Source organism: Rattus rattus, chromosome 14 (genome assembly GCF_011064425.1).
Source record: "Rattus rattus isolate New Zealand chromosome 14, Rrattus_CSIRO_v1, whole genome shotgun sequence".
Classification (NCBI taxonomy): Eukaryota; Metazoa; Chordata; class Mammalia; order Rodentia; family Muridae; genus Rattus; species Rattus rattus.
Genome location: NC_046167.1, coordinates 63,976,610 through 63,993,178, shown reverse-complemented (window position 1 = coordinate 63,993,178; position 16,569 = coordinate 63,976,610). Strand labels below are relative to the sequence as shown.

The 16,569-nt window shown below is 43.8% G+C and overlaps 1 protein-coding gene across 1 annotated transcript in view; it reads left to right on the top strand.

Annotated features, from left to right (window-relative positions):
- Dtnbp1 (dystrobrevin binding protein 1) overlaps positions 1-16,569 on the top strand; it is a 191,633-nt gene that overhangs the window by 112,054 nt on the left and 63,010 nt on the right. The window contains 3 exon segments of the mRNA XM_032884248.1: positions 879-929; positions 7,083-7,143; positions 10,215-10,347. Of these exon segments, the coding sequence (XP_032740139.1) occupies positions 879-929; positions 7,083-7,143; positions 10,215-10,347 (245 nt within the window).

The following is a 16,569-nucleotide window of genomic DNA, read 5'->3' as shown; positions in this document are numbered from 1 at the left end:
CCCGGTTACTTGGGAAAGAGAGGTGCTGTGGCCTGAGCTTAGGCTTCCTAAGCAGCAGATGGTCAGTCCTCTCAAAGACTGAAGACCAGCTTCCTGGACGTGCCTTTGACCGTTGCATAGATGCACTTTTAGCAAACCGAAACCTCTTGTCGGATCTAGAGGTTGTCCTGAAGGAGCCATCACCTAACACAATTCTCAGTCATAGGAGACGTGCAGACTTACTAGGCATGTCAAAGGCTCTAAGAATCCGTCAGAGGACCAACCCCATAAAACCTCAGCTAACAATCCCTGACCAAAGGCTACTTGAGAGTCTAGGTGCCATCTCCTTAGATTCATGCCAGATACTATGCTTCTGCTCAAATTTCTCACAACCGTCAGTATTTGTATGTCTGCCTGCATAATTTTATGTGTAGTACCTGCACGTAGGGGCCTACAGAGGCCACAAGTCTGCCAAGCCCCTCAGAGTTAACATCACCAGCACTGGTGAGCTGCATGATGTGGTACTGGGAACTGAGTTCTCTGCAAGAACAGCTTGAGCCACTCTCAGGCCTCTTCATTAGTGATTTTAATCTTTTTTTTTTTTAAGATTATGCATATAGGTGTTTTGCTCACATGAGTGTCTACCATAGAGGCTAGCAGACAGTCCCCTGGGACTGGACTTACAAATGGTTGTGAGCAGCCATGTGGATGCTGGAAATTGAACCCAGGTCCTCTGGAAGAGTAGTCAGTTCTCTTAACTGTTGAACCTCTGCTCCAGCTCCTCATTAGTGGCTTTAAAATTATTTACACAATGATCGGCAATGCCAGAATTCTTGTGGGTAACAGTTCTTTAAAGTTGTGTGGATCTGCAGCAGTTTAATAAGTGTTTCTCTTGGCAGGACTGCTCCCTACTTACCAAAGTACTCTGCTGGACTGGACTTACTTAGCAGGTACAGTATTTCCCTTCAAAGAGTTATGCTGTCAATGTTTGTTTTAAAATACTTTACAGCTGTACAGTTAAAACACCTAAATTTGATGCTTCTTGAAAGCTTCTGCTTCCCCTGCTCAGTAAAAGGCCGTTCATGTTTAGGATAGATAATCACTATTGGTTCATGTTTAGGATAGATAATCACTATTGGTTCATGTTTAGGATAGATAATCACTATTGGTTTTACTTGTGGACAACTCCAAATTAGAGAACTCAGTTTGGGTTTTTGTTTGTTTGTTTTAAAGACCGGGTCTTATGCAGCCCAGGCTAGGGTTGTGTTCTGAACAGCAGATGACCACTTTGAACTTCCTGATCCTCCTGCCTCCACTTCCTGAGTATTGGGATTACAGACATGAACCACCAAGTCTGGTTTATGTGGTACTGGAAATCAAGCCAAGGGCTTTATAGACTTATTCAGGAACATACTCTATGGATCTTAATGTTATACCACTTATTTCTCAGTCGATTTCTATTGACATGATAATAATAAGGTAATGGCTTTTCTTAGACAGGAAACAAAAGCTTAAGCAACAAGAGAAAAAACACTGGTAAACATAATCAAAATTAAGCATTTTTTGTTATTATTGGTCACAAAGAACATTGTCAAGGAAACTAAACAAAAAGCCACAGGAAAAGAAAATATTTGTATATTGTTGATTGATGAAGGACTAACATGTATTGTATGTAAAGAGCATGTTTAACTCAGCAATAAAAGTGTGGCTCCGTGAAGAAACACAAGTGGACTAGACATCTCTGAGTGAAGATACACACGGCTGACAAGAACATAAAGTGCTCGGTGTCATTACCTTGTTAAAGTAGAAAAGCTAAAACCAGCGTCAAATACCACTTCACGGGCGCTAGCATCTCCATCTAGAGAGGTGTACTGTACCAGCGTGGCAAGGGCCTATGTGAAGGACCATCTCTTCCCCCAGACAAAGGTCCTTGTGTGTAGCTCTGAACTGTGTAGAATAGGCTGGCCTCAGACTGCATCTAGGTTCTTGTGCCCCGTGAGTGAACACTGAGCTGTGTGCTCAGCCCGTTTTCACCAGTGTGCTGGCTTGAATATGTTTAGCCCAGGGAGTGGCACTGTTAGGGGGTGTGGCCCTGTTGGAGTAGGTGTGTCACTGTGGGTGTGGGCGTAAGACCCTCACTCTGGCTCCCTGGCAGTGAGTACTGTGCTAGCAGCCTTCAGATGAGGATGTAGAACTCTCAGCTCTGCACCATGCCTGCCTGGGTGCTGCCACGCTCCCACCTTGATGATGATGCACTGAACCTCTGACCTGTAAGCTGGCTCCAATTATCTGTTGTCCTTTATAAGATTTGCCTGGGTCATGGTGTCTGTAAAACATTAATTAAGACACCCAGCCTGTTTCAACCACAGCAGGGTCACCATATATGTGGTTGCTCTTGAATATTTTACACTACTCTTTAAATGTCTGACAATTAAAAAAAAAAAAAAAAAAAAAGGGGGGGGGGGGGGGAGGCCCAGGGGGAAGGGGCCTTGCCAAGAAACCAAAAAAAAAACAACAAAAAAAAAAAAAAAAAAAAAAAAAAAAAAAAAAAAAAACCAAAAGGAAAAAAAACGCTGGAAAAAAAAAAAAAAAGGAAAAAGAAGCGATGGGAGACTGAAATCAGGTGCTGGCCTTTTCGATGTAACGTCTCTGACATGACTGAGGGATCTGTGCTTGTGGCTTCCTCTGTGTCGCTACCTCCCAGATCAGAGACAGTAACTAGTAACCAGAGCACAGATCTCTAATAACGACAAGACAGGTTTCTTATTACCTGTGCTCACTCTACTAAGCTGCTTCAAGAAACAAGTACATGGCCACAGTGGTGGGACCTGGGGGCCCCTGGGCATGGGTGGCTGCTACACTAATGAAACCAGATTGACCAAATTGAAGTGGGTTTCTTCTGTCAGTGTGAGTGGGTGTAGGTCGGGAGGTAGACTCCAAGTGCTTCCTACTCTCTCACCTGTCTTCTTCGTCCTCTCAGTTATAGCTTTGCGTGTGTGCACTTGAAGGTCAGAGTTCTGTTTGTTATCCCTCAGGTGCCCACCCTTTTGTTTTGTTTGTTTTGTCTTTTGAGACGGGTGTCCCTGGCCTGGAACCTGCCGAGTAGGCTAGATTGGCTGCTGAACCTCAGGGATCTGCCTCATTCCACCCGCACATTGGCCGCCAGTGTGACTAACCTCTCCCCCCAGTGTATCATTGGTTTTTCAGGATCAGCCTTTCAAATCCCTAGAGCTCTACCGGGTTGCAAAGCCGTTTCCTTGTCCAGCACAGAAGTTAATTTTAACTTTAATGTCAGTCTGCTATGGACTCTTCCACTAGGTCTGCCATCGCACATAGAATACGCGCAGTCATTGTTTGAACGAATTACTGCATTATAAGAATGTGTTTTTCTTTCGGCTTTTTCCATTGACTTAAAGAAGAAATGGGAAAGCCAAAACTGTGATTGACTATATAGCCAGGGCCTTTCCTTTAGTAAATGCTGTAAAGTTATCCATGCACTAAAAGTGAGTGCACATCGATGCATTTCAAGACTGCATGTGGCATATAGCAACATTTGCTTTGAGGGATCATCCTGTGGTCGTATCTGTGAGGGCATTGTCTTGATTGTACTAATTGGGGGCAGAAGACCTGCCCATTGAGAGTGGCACCATTCCCTGGCCATGGGTCCTCTTAGGAACGATGTTTTGAAAATTGTGACTGACAGTTAAGACCCAGGAAAGGCTAAGTAGTACGTCTTTGTAGTCTGTAATAGACGTCTACTTTCTGCAGCCTTGCCCATAACATAAGAGCCTCATAGTGGAGAAAATGAAGTTCGGTCTGGTGGTCCAGCGTCACCTGGAAAGAAGTCTCGATGGTGGATTGTCTAACTTGGGCATGTCTGTGGGCATGTCTGTGGGCATGTCTGTGGGCATGCCTGTGGGCATGTCTGTGGGGGCGTTGTCTGGATTATGTAAATTGTGTGGGATGACACTCACTGTGGTGACATGGTTCCCCTGTGAGAGTGGAGAACTGAGTACCTACTGTGTAATGTCTGCTGTTGGCTCTTGACTGTGGCTGCAGTGTACTAGCTGCTTCAAACTCCTACAGTCTCCATTTCCCCAAAATAGTGCCTTGTAACCTGAAATTATGAACTGAATAAACCTTGTGCCCTGAAAGTTGCTGTTGTCAGATGTTTTATCATAGCAGCAAGAAGAGGAACTAAGACATTCGGTTAATCTGTGTCATTACTTAGGGAATGACAAATCAGCAGAAAAGTGACAGACTTAGTGTGAGAGGGTGATACAAATAGGAAGACGCCCGTGAGTGCTAGTGGGAGAGGAAACGCGGTGTCGGGAAAGAGGGATCTGGAGTTTAAATGCTAAGCAGTGGTTAATTTGCTCTTTCTGTTGGTGGAGAAAGTGACGGTCAGTCTGCCACCAAGTTGGGGATTTGAAATTAGCGTGCCCCTCTTACTTGGCAGCCATTTAGTTCTCTGTGCTGATTACTGAGACAGCCAAGGTGGGGAGTATAATTCATCTCGGCAACGATGGTACCTAACAGTGCCCGGCATTCAGTGAACACTTGCTGATTCTAATTGATACCTACAGTTAGATGCACCAGAGGAAAAAAGGCAGGCTGTTTGTTAGTTGGCAATGGCAGTAGGGCTGTATCAGTTATGTAATGTTGGACACCGCTTCTCATTATGTGTGGATACTGGTCACGGTTGATGGGGTTATCAGATTGGACAGGGTCTCTGTGACTTTGAAGAGAGCTACCATGAATTCACAAAATAGTATGTATGTTCAGATAACGTCTGCTAATTTTACTGTTCGTGAGTCTCACATTACACACACCAGTCCCGTTCATCTCCCCATCCAGTCTCCTCGTATCTGCCCTTCACCCTTGCAACCTTTTCCCCAAATAAAAACCAAACAAAACCAAACAAAAAGACAAAGCATAGAAAAACACCGCATTGTGGAAGCTGTAATGTGTCACAGTGTGTCCCACAGTATGTCTGTCTGTCCATATGTCTTCAGTTGCTGATGTTTATTACAATGAGTCCTTGGTCTGGGTAGAGGTGACACTGTCAATATAAGATCCTCACCGGGACTCCTCCTAGTTGTCCTGTTGTTGTCCTGTGTCATGGAGATCCTGCAGCTTTGGATCAGCAGGACTGTCCCTTTTGTGTCCCAGCCATTCACAGATGATACAGATTTTAGAGTGGGCCAACTCAGAGCCCTGGATCTGGGCCTGGGTAGTGGCTGAGCTGGTCATCGGGATGACTCTCCTTTATCTACACCACCAGGGGGAGCTCTCCAGCACTGTTCTGGCTTGGCCACCCTATCCCATCAGTCAGCTCTTCTGCCCTCACACCCTCAGGGCTGGCTCACTTGTACCTCCACCATGTGGGCCAGCTCCACTGTGTTGCCCAGGTGAGTGCAGCCCCTAGTGCTACAGCCAGTAAGGGGGCAAGGCTGGCTCTCCTGCTCTCAGGCCCTCAGGGCCAGCTCTCCTGACTACCTACCACAGGCAGGAGGGGAGAGGAGAGAGGCATCACCCCTTCCAACCCATAGTACCTCACAAATGGTGGGGCCAGCTCTCCTGATTAAGCTCTCGTCCCTGGGCCGGCTCTCCCAAGTGCCGCAGCTGTCAAGGGCAGATAGTAATTTTGATAGAATTTTAGATAGGATGGAAAATCAAGTTCTCTATCAGCAGCCATATGGATAATACTGTGTGCAGAAATCCTGCTTTAAACTTTTCATTTTTAGGGCTAGATGGTGAGCAGGTACTTGCAGGATAAGCCTGGAGACCTGAGTCTGGCTTCCAGAGCCTGTGTAAAGGTGGAAAGAAAACCAGTTCTCTATCAGAGTTGCCCTCTGACCTCCACACGTGTGCCACGGCATGTTCACCCATCACGCATGCTCACACACAGTAACAGCAATAGTAACAACTAAAATTGAAATTATTTTGAGATTATTTCAGCTTTATAAAAACATGGCAAAATTAGAGCAAGAAATTCCACCCAGTGCTTGCATTTTGTGTAGCCAGAGCATGATGATCAGACCAGGAAAATAACGTGGGTAACTGTTGCTGCAAACAGAGTCATTCGGACTTTGTCACTTAACAGTACCTTTATTCTGTATCTAGGACCAAGCATATTTAGTCAGTGTGCTGCCTCTTTTTTCTTTAACCTGTAATGGGCAATGAGCTTTATGACCTTGATGATTGCACACCGCCCATCTCCTCTTTCCTGGTGCCTTCACCAAAGTACCTTTGTGTCCCGATACATCAGTAGGAGGCCGGTGGTGTGGATGTCCTAGTGCAGTTGGTATTGATCTCAGTCACTGTTAAAGCACACGCATGATTTCTTTTGCCTCCAGGTTAGTGCACATTCTGTAGAGAGATTTTGAGACTCTTTTCAGTTTCAATTTCATACCAATTAGGAGTTGTTCTTGACAGTTACTTGTGTTGTATTTATTCAGTAACTAGACTATCTATTTTGATTTCTTCTAAAGTCACTAATTTTATTTCTGCTGTAAAGAAAGTTTTTCTGAGTTAGAGAGATGGCTCAATGCTTAAGAGCCCTTGTTCTTTCAGAGAACCTAGGGCCAAGTTTTAGCCTTACATGGCAGTTCACAGCTGTTTATAACTCCAGTCCCAGAGGGGCCAATGCCTCCTCTGGCCTCCTTGGGCACCAGGTACATATGTGGTGCCCAGACACATGTGCAGGCAAAGGACTCACAGGTAAGAGAGTCATTTTCAAGTTTCTATAAGCTAGGAGTGGTGGTTTCAGAGGCAGAGGCCAGAGGGCAGGGGCAGGGGCAGGGGCAGGGGCAGGGGCAGAGGCAGTGGCAGTTAGAGTTTCTGTGCATTTGAGGCCAGCTTAGTCTATATAACAAGCACTGTGCCAGATAGTTTTACATATTGAGACTTTTCTCTTTTCCATTTAAAACAAATTCAATTGTGTATGATTAGGATCTCTGGTATTTTATTCTTTTATTTGCCATCTGTGCTCTGGTGACATGTGGCATCATTTTTTGTCTCATTTCTGCAGCCACAGTATATTATAAATGTGTTTCCTTTTGATGTCAGTTTACATTTTAAATTATTCTTTGCATTTTTAGGTATGAGGATACGTGGGCTGCACTTCACAGAAGAGCCAAGGAATGTGCAGACGCTGGCGAGGTGAGTTTGCTGACCTTACCTTGGCAGAGTTCCCCTTTTCAGTCCTAAATGCCAGGTCCAGCCAGAGTCAAAGGGTTGTCTGGTTTCTTTGGTTTGCAATATTGAAAGAAGAGGCTGGACTGAGCTCTGGGTCCTGTGTACAACTGAAGACTCATTACCCATGATGCAGTGTAAATGTGGGTGTGCAGAGGCTGACAGGAGGGCAGTGAATGAGTTTGCAGTTATAAAACCCATATATATACACATGTGTATTGTGAGTCTTTGCAGTGCACTAAGCCTATAAGAATTAAGGGAATGGGGATGAGAAAATGAAGTCACCATGGTTATTAGCAAAGCAGGAAGCCAGAGCCATAAGCTGGAGACTGTGTCCATGGTGCACTGATTCTGAGATGCTTACATGTGCCCTTTGAACTCTGAAGTGGCTATATTGCCTGATGAATGGTGAAAGTGGGGTAGGAACAGGGGAACGGGATAGTCCTCAAAACAGCTGGTAAAACTAGTTCTCTTCCTGGATTCGTTACTGTGTTTTGTCTTCACATCGTGTAGGATTCTAAGTTATATCCCTAAATTAAGAAATAAACGTCAGTTGTGTCTTTTGGCACCCAAGAAATCCCCCGTGAATCAGAGTTTACTCCTAGGTCCCTCAGATTTTCACAGATTAACTAGACTATTGTCCTCCTCCTCAAAAAACAAAACAAAAACAAAAACCAAAAACAAAAAACATTGCAATCTATTCAAAGCTCAAGTCAGCAGAAGCAAAGCTGACCTCTGAGGCTGTCTTGAAATATCAACTTCAGGGATGAAAATGTAAGCCAGTGTGATGATAACACTTGCAATCCCAGCGTTTGAAGGCTGAAGCAGGAGGATTGCTTTCATCTTGGGTTCAGTGTTGGCTGCAAAGAGAGTCCCAGGCTTTCCTGGTCTATACAAAACAAGACTGTCTCAGACACATAAAGAAACAGAGTCAGCCAGCCAAGCGAAAGCCCTGTCGGTGATGTGTCCTTGGGACTTAGAGATGTGTGAATGAGCGCCCTCAGGATTGCCGAGCCTCGTGCTCCCGTCAGGTCTGTCCTGATAAAACAGCCTTTTCTTGGCAGCTTCCAGCTCAGGGTGAGCAGACAGGCTGTTCAGTCTTGTGAGGGAATCATTGTATACTTACTTCTGGAGCGTATTTACATTATTACTTCCCTTCATGTATGAGGGTGTGTGTGCACTCCATGTGTGTCTAGTGCTGTGGAGGCCAGAAGAGGGCATTGGTGTCCATGAAAGTGGAGTTCATTTGTGAGCCACCATGCCATGCTGGGAATCGACCCCAGCTCCACTAGAATAAACAACAGCCGCTGCTCTTAGCCGTCCCTCCCGCCCCAGGACATACTCTTACCTATCATATGCGTGTGCGTCTCAGAGCATCTTGCAAAACCACAGCTATGGCCAGTGGTAATTTGATTGTCTGAGCAGTTGTGGTCCCCCCGCCCCATCCATAATCTAATGAATTGTCGAAAGTTACTTAAAGCTTTGATGTCCATGGTAGTTTTCCGATAATTCCTGTTATCCTGAAATAATTTCTTGTCTTCAGATTGAACTCTTTAAGAATCATGGTTTTACTCTTTAGCAGTTTGATTTGTTAAGCTGAGTGAGACTTCACTGCTCTGCTCAGGGTGCATTTCCTGTGGTTGGGGGGAGATTCGGTTTCTGTTTCTCATCTTGGGCACTAATCTGTTTTGGTCTTACACAACAACCTGGTCTCTGTCTTTTCTTTATCCATAAAATGGTGTCAGACACCACTTACCTTAAGCTTAAGAAGCTTGTTCAGACAGACTGAGTAAACTGTAGAGTTTCATGCTGTGTTAATTAGTTTCATTGCTCTGACAAAATTATCAAGCTTAGTAAGGAGAAAGGGGGTTTTTGGCTCATATTTTGCTTTATGATTGTTTGGCCCTTTGCTCTTAGGCCTGTTGGGAGCATATGGTGGAGGAACTATGTTTATCTCATTGTAACCCAGGAGTATATCACCCAGAAGGGGAGACTGGAATCCCAAATCCTTTCAGAGACTTGCTCATGGTGATTTAGCTTTCTCGTGCTTAGCCCCGCCTACTAAATGTTCCACTGTCTCCGAAATACTCTGCATACATGTTAGCGTGCAAGCCTTTGGGGGACATATAAGATGTACTTTTTTAAAAATTTATTTATTTATTATATATAAGTACACTGTAGCTGTCTTCAGACACACCAGAAGAGGGCATCAGATCCTATTACAGATGGTTGTGAGCAACCATATGGGATTTGAACTCAGGACCTCTGGAAGAGCAGTCAGTGCTCTTAACCACTGAGCCATCTCTCCTGCTCCCTAGATGTAATTTAGGTAAGATAATATATCTAAATTACTTAACACAGAGTCTGGCCTATAGCAGTTGCTCAAAATATGTTGTGTCATTGTCTATGATGATTTCTGACAATCGTTCAACCTCACATTCTCTTAGATTAAAATACTTTAGTGTGTTCTATATTCTTCCTACATATAATATTTAAATATGTTGTATTTGGATTTTTGGTAAGAAGTAGTTATTACCTAAACTTTAGTTATTTTAGACTTTTCAAGTTATCTAATGAATCGTGGTAAGATGCCTTAAAAAAAATTACGCTGTGTACCAGGCAAAAAATTTAACTTCCTCTCAAGTTAGCAAGTAATTACCAGTAACTCACTTTATCGCTTTTGTATATTTTCTTTCTGTTATTGTTTTTTTGTTGTTGTTTGTCTCATTTTTCCTAGTGTGAATCTTCCAAAGAGCAGTTTCCTTAAAGTAGAGTGTATGTGGGAGCAGTGAGCTCAGTTTTGAACTTGGCTTCTTTGGGTGATGCCTGACACAAGAGCAGTTTCAGGTTTGCTGTATAGGACACTGAGCTCCTCCTTCTTTTAAGGAAAACCAGCAACAGAAATGACACTGTCTTCCGTGCCATTGCCATCTGTAGACCATGGAGGGTTGCAAAGACAAACTGGCCGGGCCTCGGCTCGATGACTGACTATGTACTTGAGATGTGACTTCCCTGAGCCCCACTGGTCTGTTTTGCAGCTGGTGGACAGCGAGGTGGTCATGCTGTCTGCCCACTGGGAGAAGAAGAGGACCAGCCTGGCCGAGCTGCAGGAGCAGCTGCAGCAGCTGCCAGCTCTCCTCCAGGACGTGGAGTCCTTGATGGCAAGCCTGGGTGAGTGGCCTGTGTGCAAAAGCACTGTTGCTCCGAAACTCTCCAAGACTTCATCCAGTTCTTAGCTATCATTTTAAAAATAATAGTGTCTTCTTATTGTTATAGTTTGATTATATGGAAAATGTATAGAAATTCATTTCTAAAAATTACAACTAATGCTTTCTGCCTACAGTAAGCTAAGGAAACAATTGTAGTTTTATTGATGTGTGTGTGTGTGTGTGTGTGTGTGTGTGTGTGTGTGTGTGTTACCTATTTGCCTGAGTGTGCCCAAATGTTTGTATGCATGCAGGTGCTTGTGCACAGAGAGGAGGAGTCAGCTGGGGGTGGGAGGTGTTGTTCCTTGGGAGCTCTTGGCATGTTACAGTTTGATTTTGAGATGGTGTGTCTCACTGTGATGTACTCACTGGTGAGGCCAGCCAGTGGGCCCCAGGGATCTGTCTGTTTCTGGCTCCTTAGTGCTGTGATTAGAAGCAAGCTATCATGCTTGGCATTTTATGCATGTACTGGGGATCCAAGAAGAAGGCCTCCTCTTCTTGCTTAAGCTACAAGCAGTTCTTTGGCTGGCTGAATCATCTTGCCAGCCTTGGTTGATGTTTTTTAAGTAATTCAAGACTGTCATTAGGTCTTTTGTTTAAAAGTGTAAGTAAAGAAGTGGGGTTACAGAAACTGTGTCCTGACCAGAGAATGTGCTCCGAACATTGCTTTTAGGATTTAGGCTTTTAGAAGCTCGTGTGCTGCAGTCTGCTTTTACCCTTCAGATGATAGACATGAGGTCACATGAGTTCATGCATTTGAACTTTGGGAAGGTTTTTTTTTTTATTTTTCATTTGAATGGTTTATATTCAGAGAATTATTTGTTGTGTTTGATACACATGCACTTGAAGGTAATATTGTGGGTCACTGCTCTCAAAGGACAAAATCAGAACAATGTAAAGACCACAATTGGCTTTACTTTTTAAATTCTAAATTGTAATTTATTTTAATTCTAAAGTAGAACACTGTTTACTCATGCTTTTACAGATAGAAAAGAATGTAAGGAAATACAAACAAAAATTGAAGTGGATTGGTCATTTCAAAATTACTTTGTAGGGCAGGGCAGGGTAGGGAGGCAGGCCCTTGAATTGCCTTACTGGGTTAGCATACAGAGCAATGGGTGTCATTATGTTATTTCCATATACTTATCTAATACTGTCCTTGTATCTATCCTCACTACCGTTGTTCTGTCCTTCCTTCTTTATCCGGGAGAGAGACAGGAAAGTGTAGCATTTTTCCTTTCACATAGGGCATCTGTGTATGTGACATGAAGGTGGAAGGGACTGTTGGGTGGGGGTAAGCGTAAGGCCGAGGGTGTCATCACTCAGAGGGCCAGGCTGACGCCTCGATTTCATTTTGGCGCTGTGGGATGTCAGCTGCAGAGACTGTTTATTTTTGGACTGATGTGTGGAACCTGTGGAAATGCTCCCTTTCATTTTTGTTTAACACTGCTTTCTACCTTAGCTTAAGCTTGTATGGGAGTGGGAAGTGCAGGCACTAAAGATAGTTACCTGAACTCTTCATCTGGTCGTCGTGTGGAGACCTGGGTGTTGTTCCTTCTCACCTTTCACTATCCCCTCTTCTATAGCAGTCACCAGTGAGAAAAGCATAATGCAGGGTTTGTGTCGCAATAGACAGAACTTACTCAGAGTGCCCTTGCCCTGACTATTGCCCAGTTATAGCACCTACTAGATGGGGAGCGTGCTAGGCACTTCACAGAGACTGTTCTAGTTCTTGTGAGAGAAGCCTTTCCATTCCTTCTCTCTGTGTGCAGACACAAAGGCTGGGACCGGCTTAGGGCCTCACAGTGAGAAAGATATTAACACATAGCAGTGTTCTGGGTGATGAAGCAATAGGAAGGCAGCCTTGGGGAACTGCGGTCTTCCTGTCCTAGGCTCTTACAGAGGGCTTCTGGGCCTGAGTGTCATTTCTGAAAGCATGACATAGAAAGGGAACCATGTGTCTGAGGAGAAATGTAGAGTTTCTGTGCTCTCTAGCGTTCCTCGGCATTGTTGGGTTTCTGTTGTTTTTCTCCCTGTAGTTAATGAGCCTTCTAACTAGTAGACATTGCCGTTCTTAGACACTTCCTTTTGGCTTACCTGTTTGAATCTTTCCTGGTCACTTGATTTTGTTTATTTTATAGTGGCTCCTGGGGAAAGGAGAATGTTTTCTCTTTGTAGTTCTTCCTTTGTTTAATACCACTTTACTAATTGTATACATTTTGTTACAATCATTTTCATAGTTATTTTTTATTTGGGAAATGCAGCCTAAGTCTTTCTTAAAATATACTGTTTAAGGCTAGAGATATTGAATGACCGAGAGGCTGAGGAAGAATCACCACTAGTTAGAGGCCAGCCTGGCTTCATAGTCAATTCCAGGCAAGCCTTGGCTACAGAATAAGACCATGTCGTAACAATACAAAGCCATACCAAGAACTAGTGAATGACCGGGTGAGATAGCATCTTGTCAACACAGAATATACTCAAAGAACGATGTTTTGAAATTGTGACACTTTGATCTAAACAACTTAATTTCATAGAATCAGTACTGATACCATAATGGAAGCTTTATGAATCCTGGTTTTGTGGAGAGGCTTTTTAAATAAAAAAGTGTCTTTGTCATTGATGGACTTTAGAAACTAATATTCAGTGAGCTGGGCATCATTCTTGGGCTCTGGAGGTGCTTAGTGTTTCAAATGATAATTCATACATTACTGAGTTTCCTTTCTGATAGCTTCAAAATATTATATGCCCTGTCATAACCTAAGTACTTGGACATCGTCTCACGAGGCTTAACTAGTTAAACAACAACAAAAGTAAATGCAACTTAGAAGAAAATAGTAAGTGACCTTAACTTTGATTTTTGAGAGAGAGAGAAGAAAGAGAGACAGACAGACCGACCGACCGACCGACCGACCGAGAGACCCATCTGCCCTCCCATGTCTACATTCATGAGTTTGAGTGGGTGTGCATGTGGAGGTCAGAGGACAGCCTTGAGTGTCACTTCCGCTTTCCTTCTTGTTTGAGGCGGCTCTCACTCAATGCTGCGTGTCAGAAGCTGGCTTGTGAGCCTTGGGCGACTGACCAGTCTACTGCTCATTCCCTGTGCCAGTGTTGGGGTTAGGGATGGGCACTGCAGCGATTGGCTGTGAAAATGGCTTCTGGGGACCAGAACCTGGTTCCAAACGCAGAGAGCTCTAGCCAATGACGAGCTCTCAGCCCAGCCTTGACTTCTGTTTCCTGGCTCTGTAGGATATAATACATTATCCACTCATTCTCACTTTCCAGGTGCCCTGCACCTTTTGGTCTTGGCATTGTTTTCTGGATGATCTGCCTTATGAGAGTAAGGGATCTGTATTATGTGACCATGCTTTTCGCTGTACTATTCTGTGGCTTAATAAATAGGAGTCTTGGAAACCTGGCCCCTTGGGAATTGTTAAGTAGCAAAGGCTAATCCATTCATATTGATTTTTTTTTTATTGGATGTGGTCCATCTAGCTTACAAATGCCTGTTTAATTGATAGTTACTGGTAAGACTGTAACTTAGGAAATAAAGATACAGGTATGCTGGGAAGTGAGAATTGGATGTGAACGCTGATCTATCTCTGAGCCGTTTTCCCCGTAGGGCTTTAAGTGCTCCCTGCTTGAGTGTTTGCTACAAATGAGGATCAGGACTAACTGGCCCTTTATGTCTGTAGGTTCTGCATCCATAGATTCAGCAAACTTAAATTTTTATATTGAATACATACACAGGTTTTTTTTAGTCATCTCCTAAATAATGCACTACAGGTGCTCACATCACAGCTCCTACCTTGTATCAGGTGTTTTAAATAATAGAGAGGTGTAGGGGAGCAGTGGTGTGCAAATACCGTGCCATTTTATATAAGGGACTTGACAGCCGTGGGGCTGTGAGAACCAGTCCCCCAGGGACACCGACGGATGACTGTGAGGGGTGACCTGCTTGTGAGGGCAGTTGGGAGATTAACTGAGGCGACAGTGTCAAATCACTTAGCACAGTGCCTAGTATGCATCTCTGTGTACCGTGGCAGGCATTGCTTCTGTGCTCTACAGCAGCTCTGAGTGAATGTCGTGAGGGTACTGACAGTCTACTAGAAGTTTTCTAACTTGGCAAATTTACAAAAAATTCTCTCTCTCTCTCTCTCTCTCTCTCTCTCTCTCTCTCTCTCTCTCTCTCTTTCTCTCTCATAGCAAAAGATGGATACTGTGTAGTTTAGATTGGGAGACAAATTAGGTGTCCGAAGGGTCCATGGTGGAGTTCACCCAGTGTGCAGGAAGCCCTGGGTGTGAAGCCCTCCATGAATCAGCAGTGGATGCACAGTATAATTCTAGCCCTTGGGAGGGAGAGGCAGGAAGATCTGAAGTTCACAGCCAGTCTCTGCTACATAGCATATTCAAGCTAGCCTATGTTACATGAGATTCTTCTTTTAAAAGATCCTCCTAAATGTGACAGGATAAACGGCGTAGTAATCTGTGCACTGAGAAATGCTTATAAGGATAAAACAGTTCCTCTTAGGTGAAGTAGTCACTATGCGCTCTCTAATCAAAACTAGGACATAATGAGTCTGGGAGTACTGTATTACTATTGCCAGGCATGGTGTTTCGTACCTATAATTCCAGTATTTAGGAAGCTAAGGTCGAAGGAGTGCCTTGAGTTGCAAGCAGCTTGGGCAAAGGGCAAAGGGCAAATTTGAGCTTCAGTTCAGTGTGATCTAGTGAAGAAGGGGGAAAAAAACCCGAAACCTTCTTTTATTAAGTTCTCTCAGATTTCCACTAGAGGGCAGTCTAATCATGTTCCTTTATCAAATTTAAACTGTCAAGGTCTTCCTGTTTTTTATGTGATCTGCTTAAAGATTGTTCCTTTGTCTAGAATAGAACATTCCACTGATTCTAAGAGAAGTAGCAGCCATATAGTTGCTGTGTGGCTTTTGATGGTTCCTATGTCACCATGTTGCTTTCTCTCCGTAGAGTGTGAGGTCATTTAGTAGGGACTTTTCATAGCTCTGTTTCACAAAACCAGATCAGCTCGTCTAAGTTACTTTCCAGGATTAGTCCCATCACAAGGAACACTAACTCTCTTGACACCTTTTTAGTCTACTCTGAGAATCTCATTTGTTCTCTAATGGCTTTTGCAAGTCAATGCCCCTTTTAAAGATTCCTTATTAGCATATCATCATGACTGGATTGCCACAGTACAGAGAAGTGGGGCACAAGCATTTGAAGAGTTTTCCCTCTTTTACTTCCTGGCCCCTATGACCTATGGGTATGTAGACAGAGAAGATGGCTCTGTTCTGTGAGGCTAATGATTTCGATTAGAAAGAAGCCCATTAAATGTGAAATAATCTTAGTATGCACTTCAGTCTTCACATAGCAGGCTGTACTACGGATTACATCTACTTGAAACAAATGGCACAAAGGGAAATTCCAAGCTGAATTGTTCTCCCTCTGGGATGATCTCCTCACCAGGTTCTGTGGAGCTCTGTCTTGCACAGCTGCCAGGTACTCCCAAGTGGCCTTCACAGTGAACTTCCCCGTCGTCTCCACCAGACACTTAGAGACATGCTGTCATGGTGAGCAAATGGTGAGGCTTGACTTCCTTGCAAGGATGTATTTGGCTCCGTGGAGGCTTGCTAGTGCACCTGTGTCCTGAGTTAGTTATAAATTCGCTTGTTTGTGTAACTGGTATTGTAACAGATGAGTAGTTATATTAGGGCAGTTACATTTCTGCCAATTTAAAATAAATGTGTGGAGTCCGAGTCATGTGTCTACTTGTGGTAATTTAAGTAAAGGAGGTGGGAACTTATGCATTGTTCCTATATTTTACTTTGACTTTGAGTTGAATGCAGAGCTGGTGTGGTGGCACCTGTCCATATGTCTGGGCCGTGAGAGGGGAGGAAGATCATCCTTGACTTCATGGTGAATACAGAGCAGCCTGGGCAGCCTGAGACCTGTCTCCTAATAAAACCAAGAGCCTTTTCCGCTCCAGTTTAGGGTCCTGTGGGGAAGTTTGTTGTGATGAGTTGCATCATGTTGTTTAATGTTTCCTAAGTTCATGTTTAACTTACTCTTTTACAAAATTTGGCATAAGTTCTTAATTTAGATGACTATGAATCATAAGGGTTTTTTTCCTGATGATTTTACTTGGTAGAATAATAGAATCACCAGAATTTTG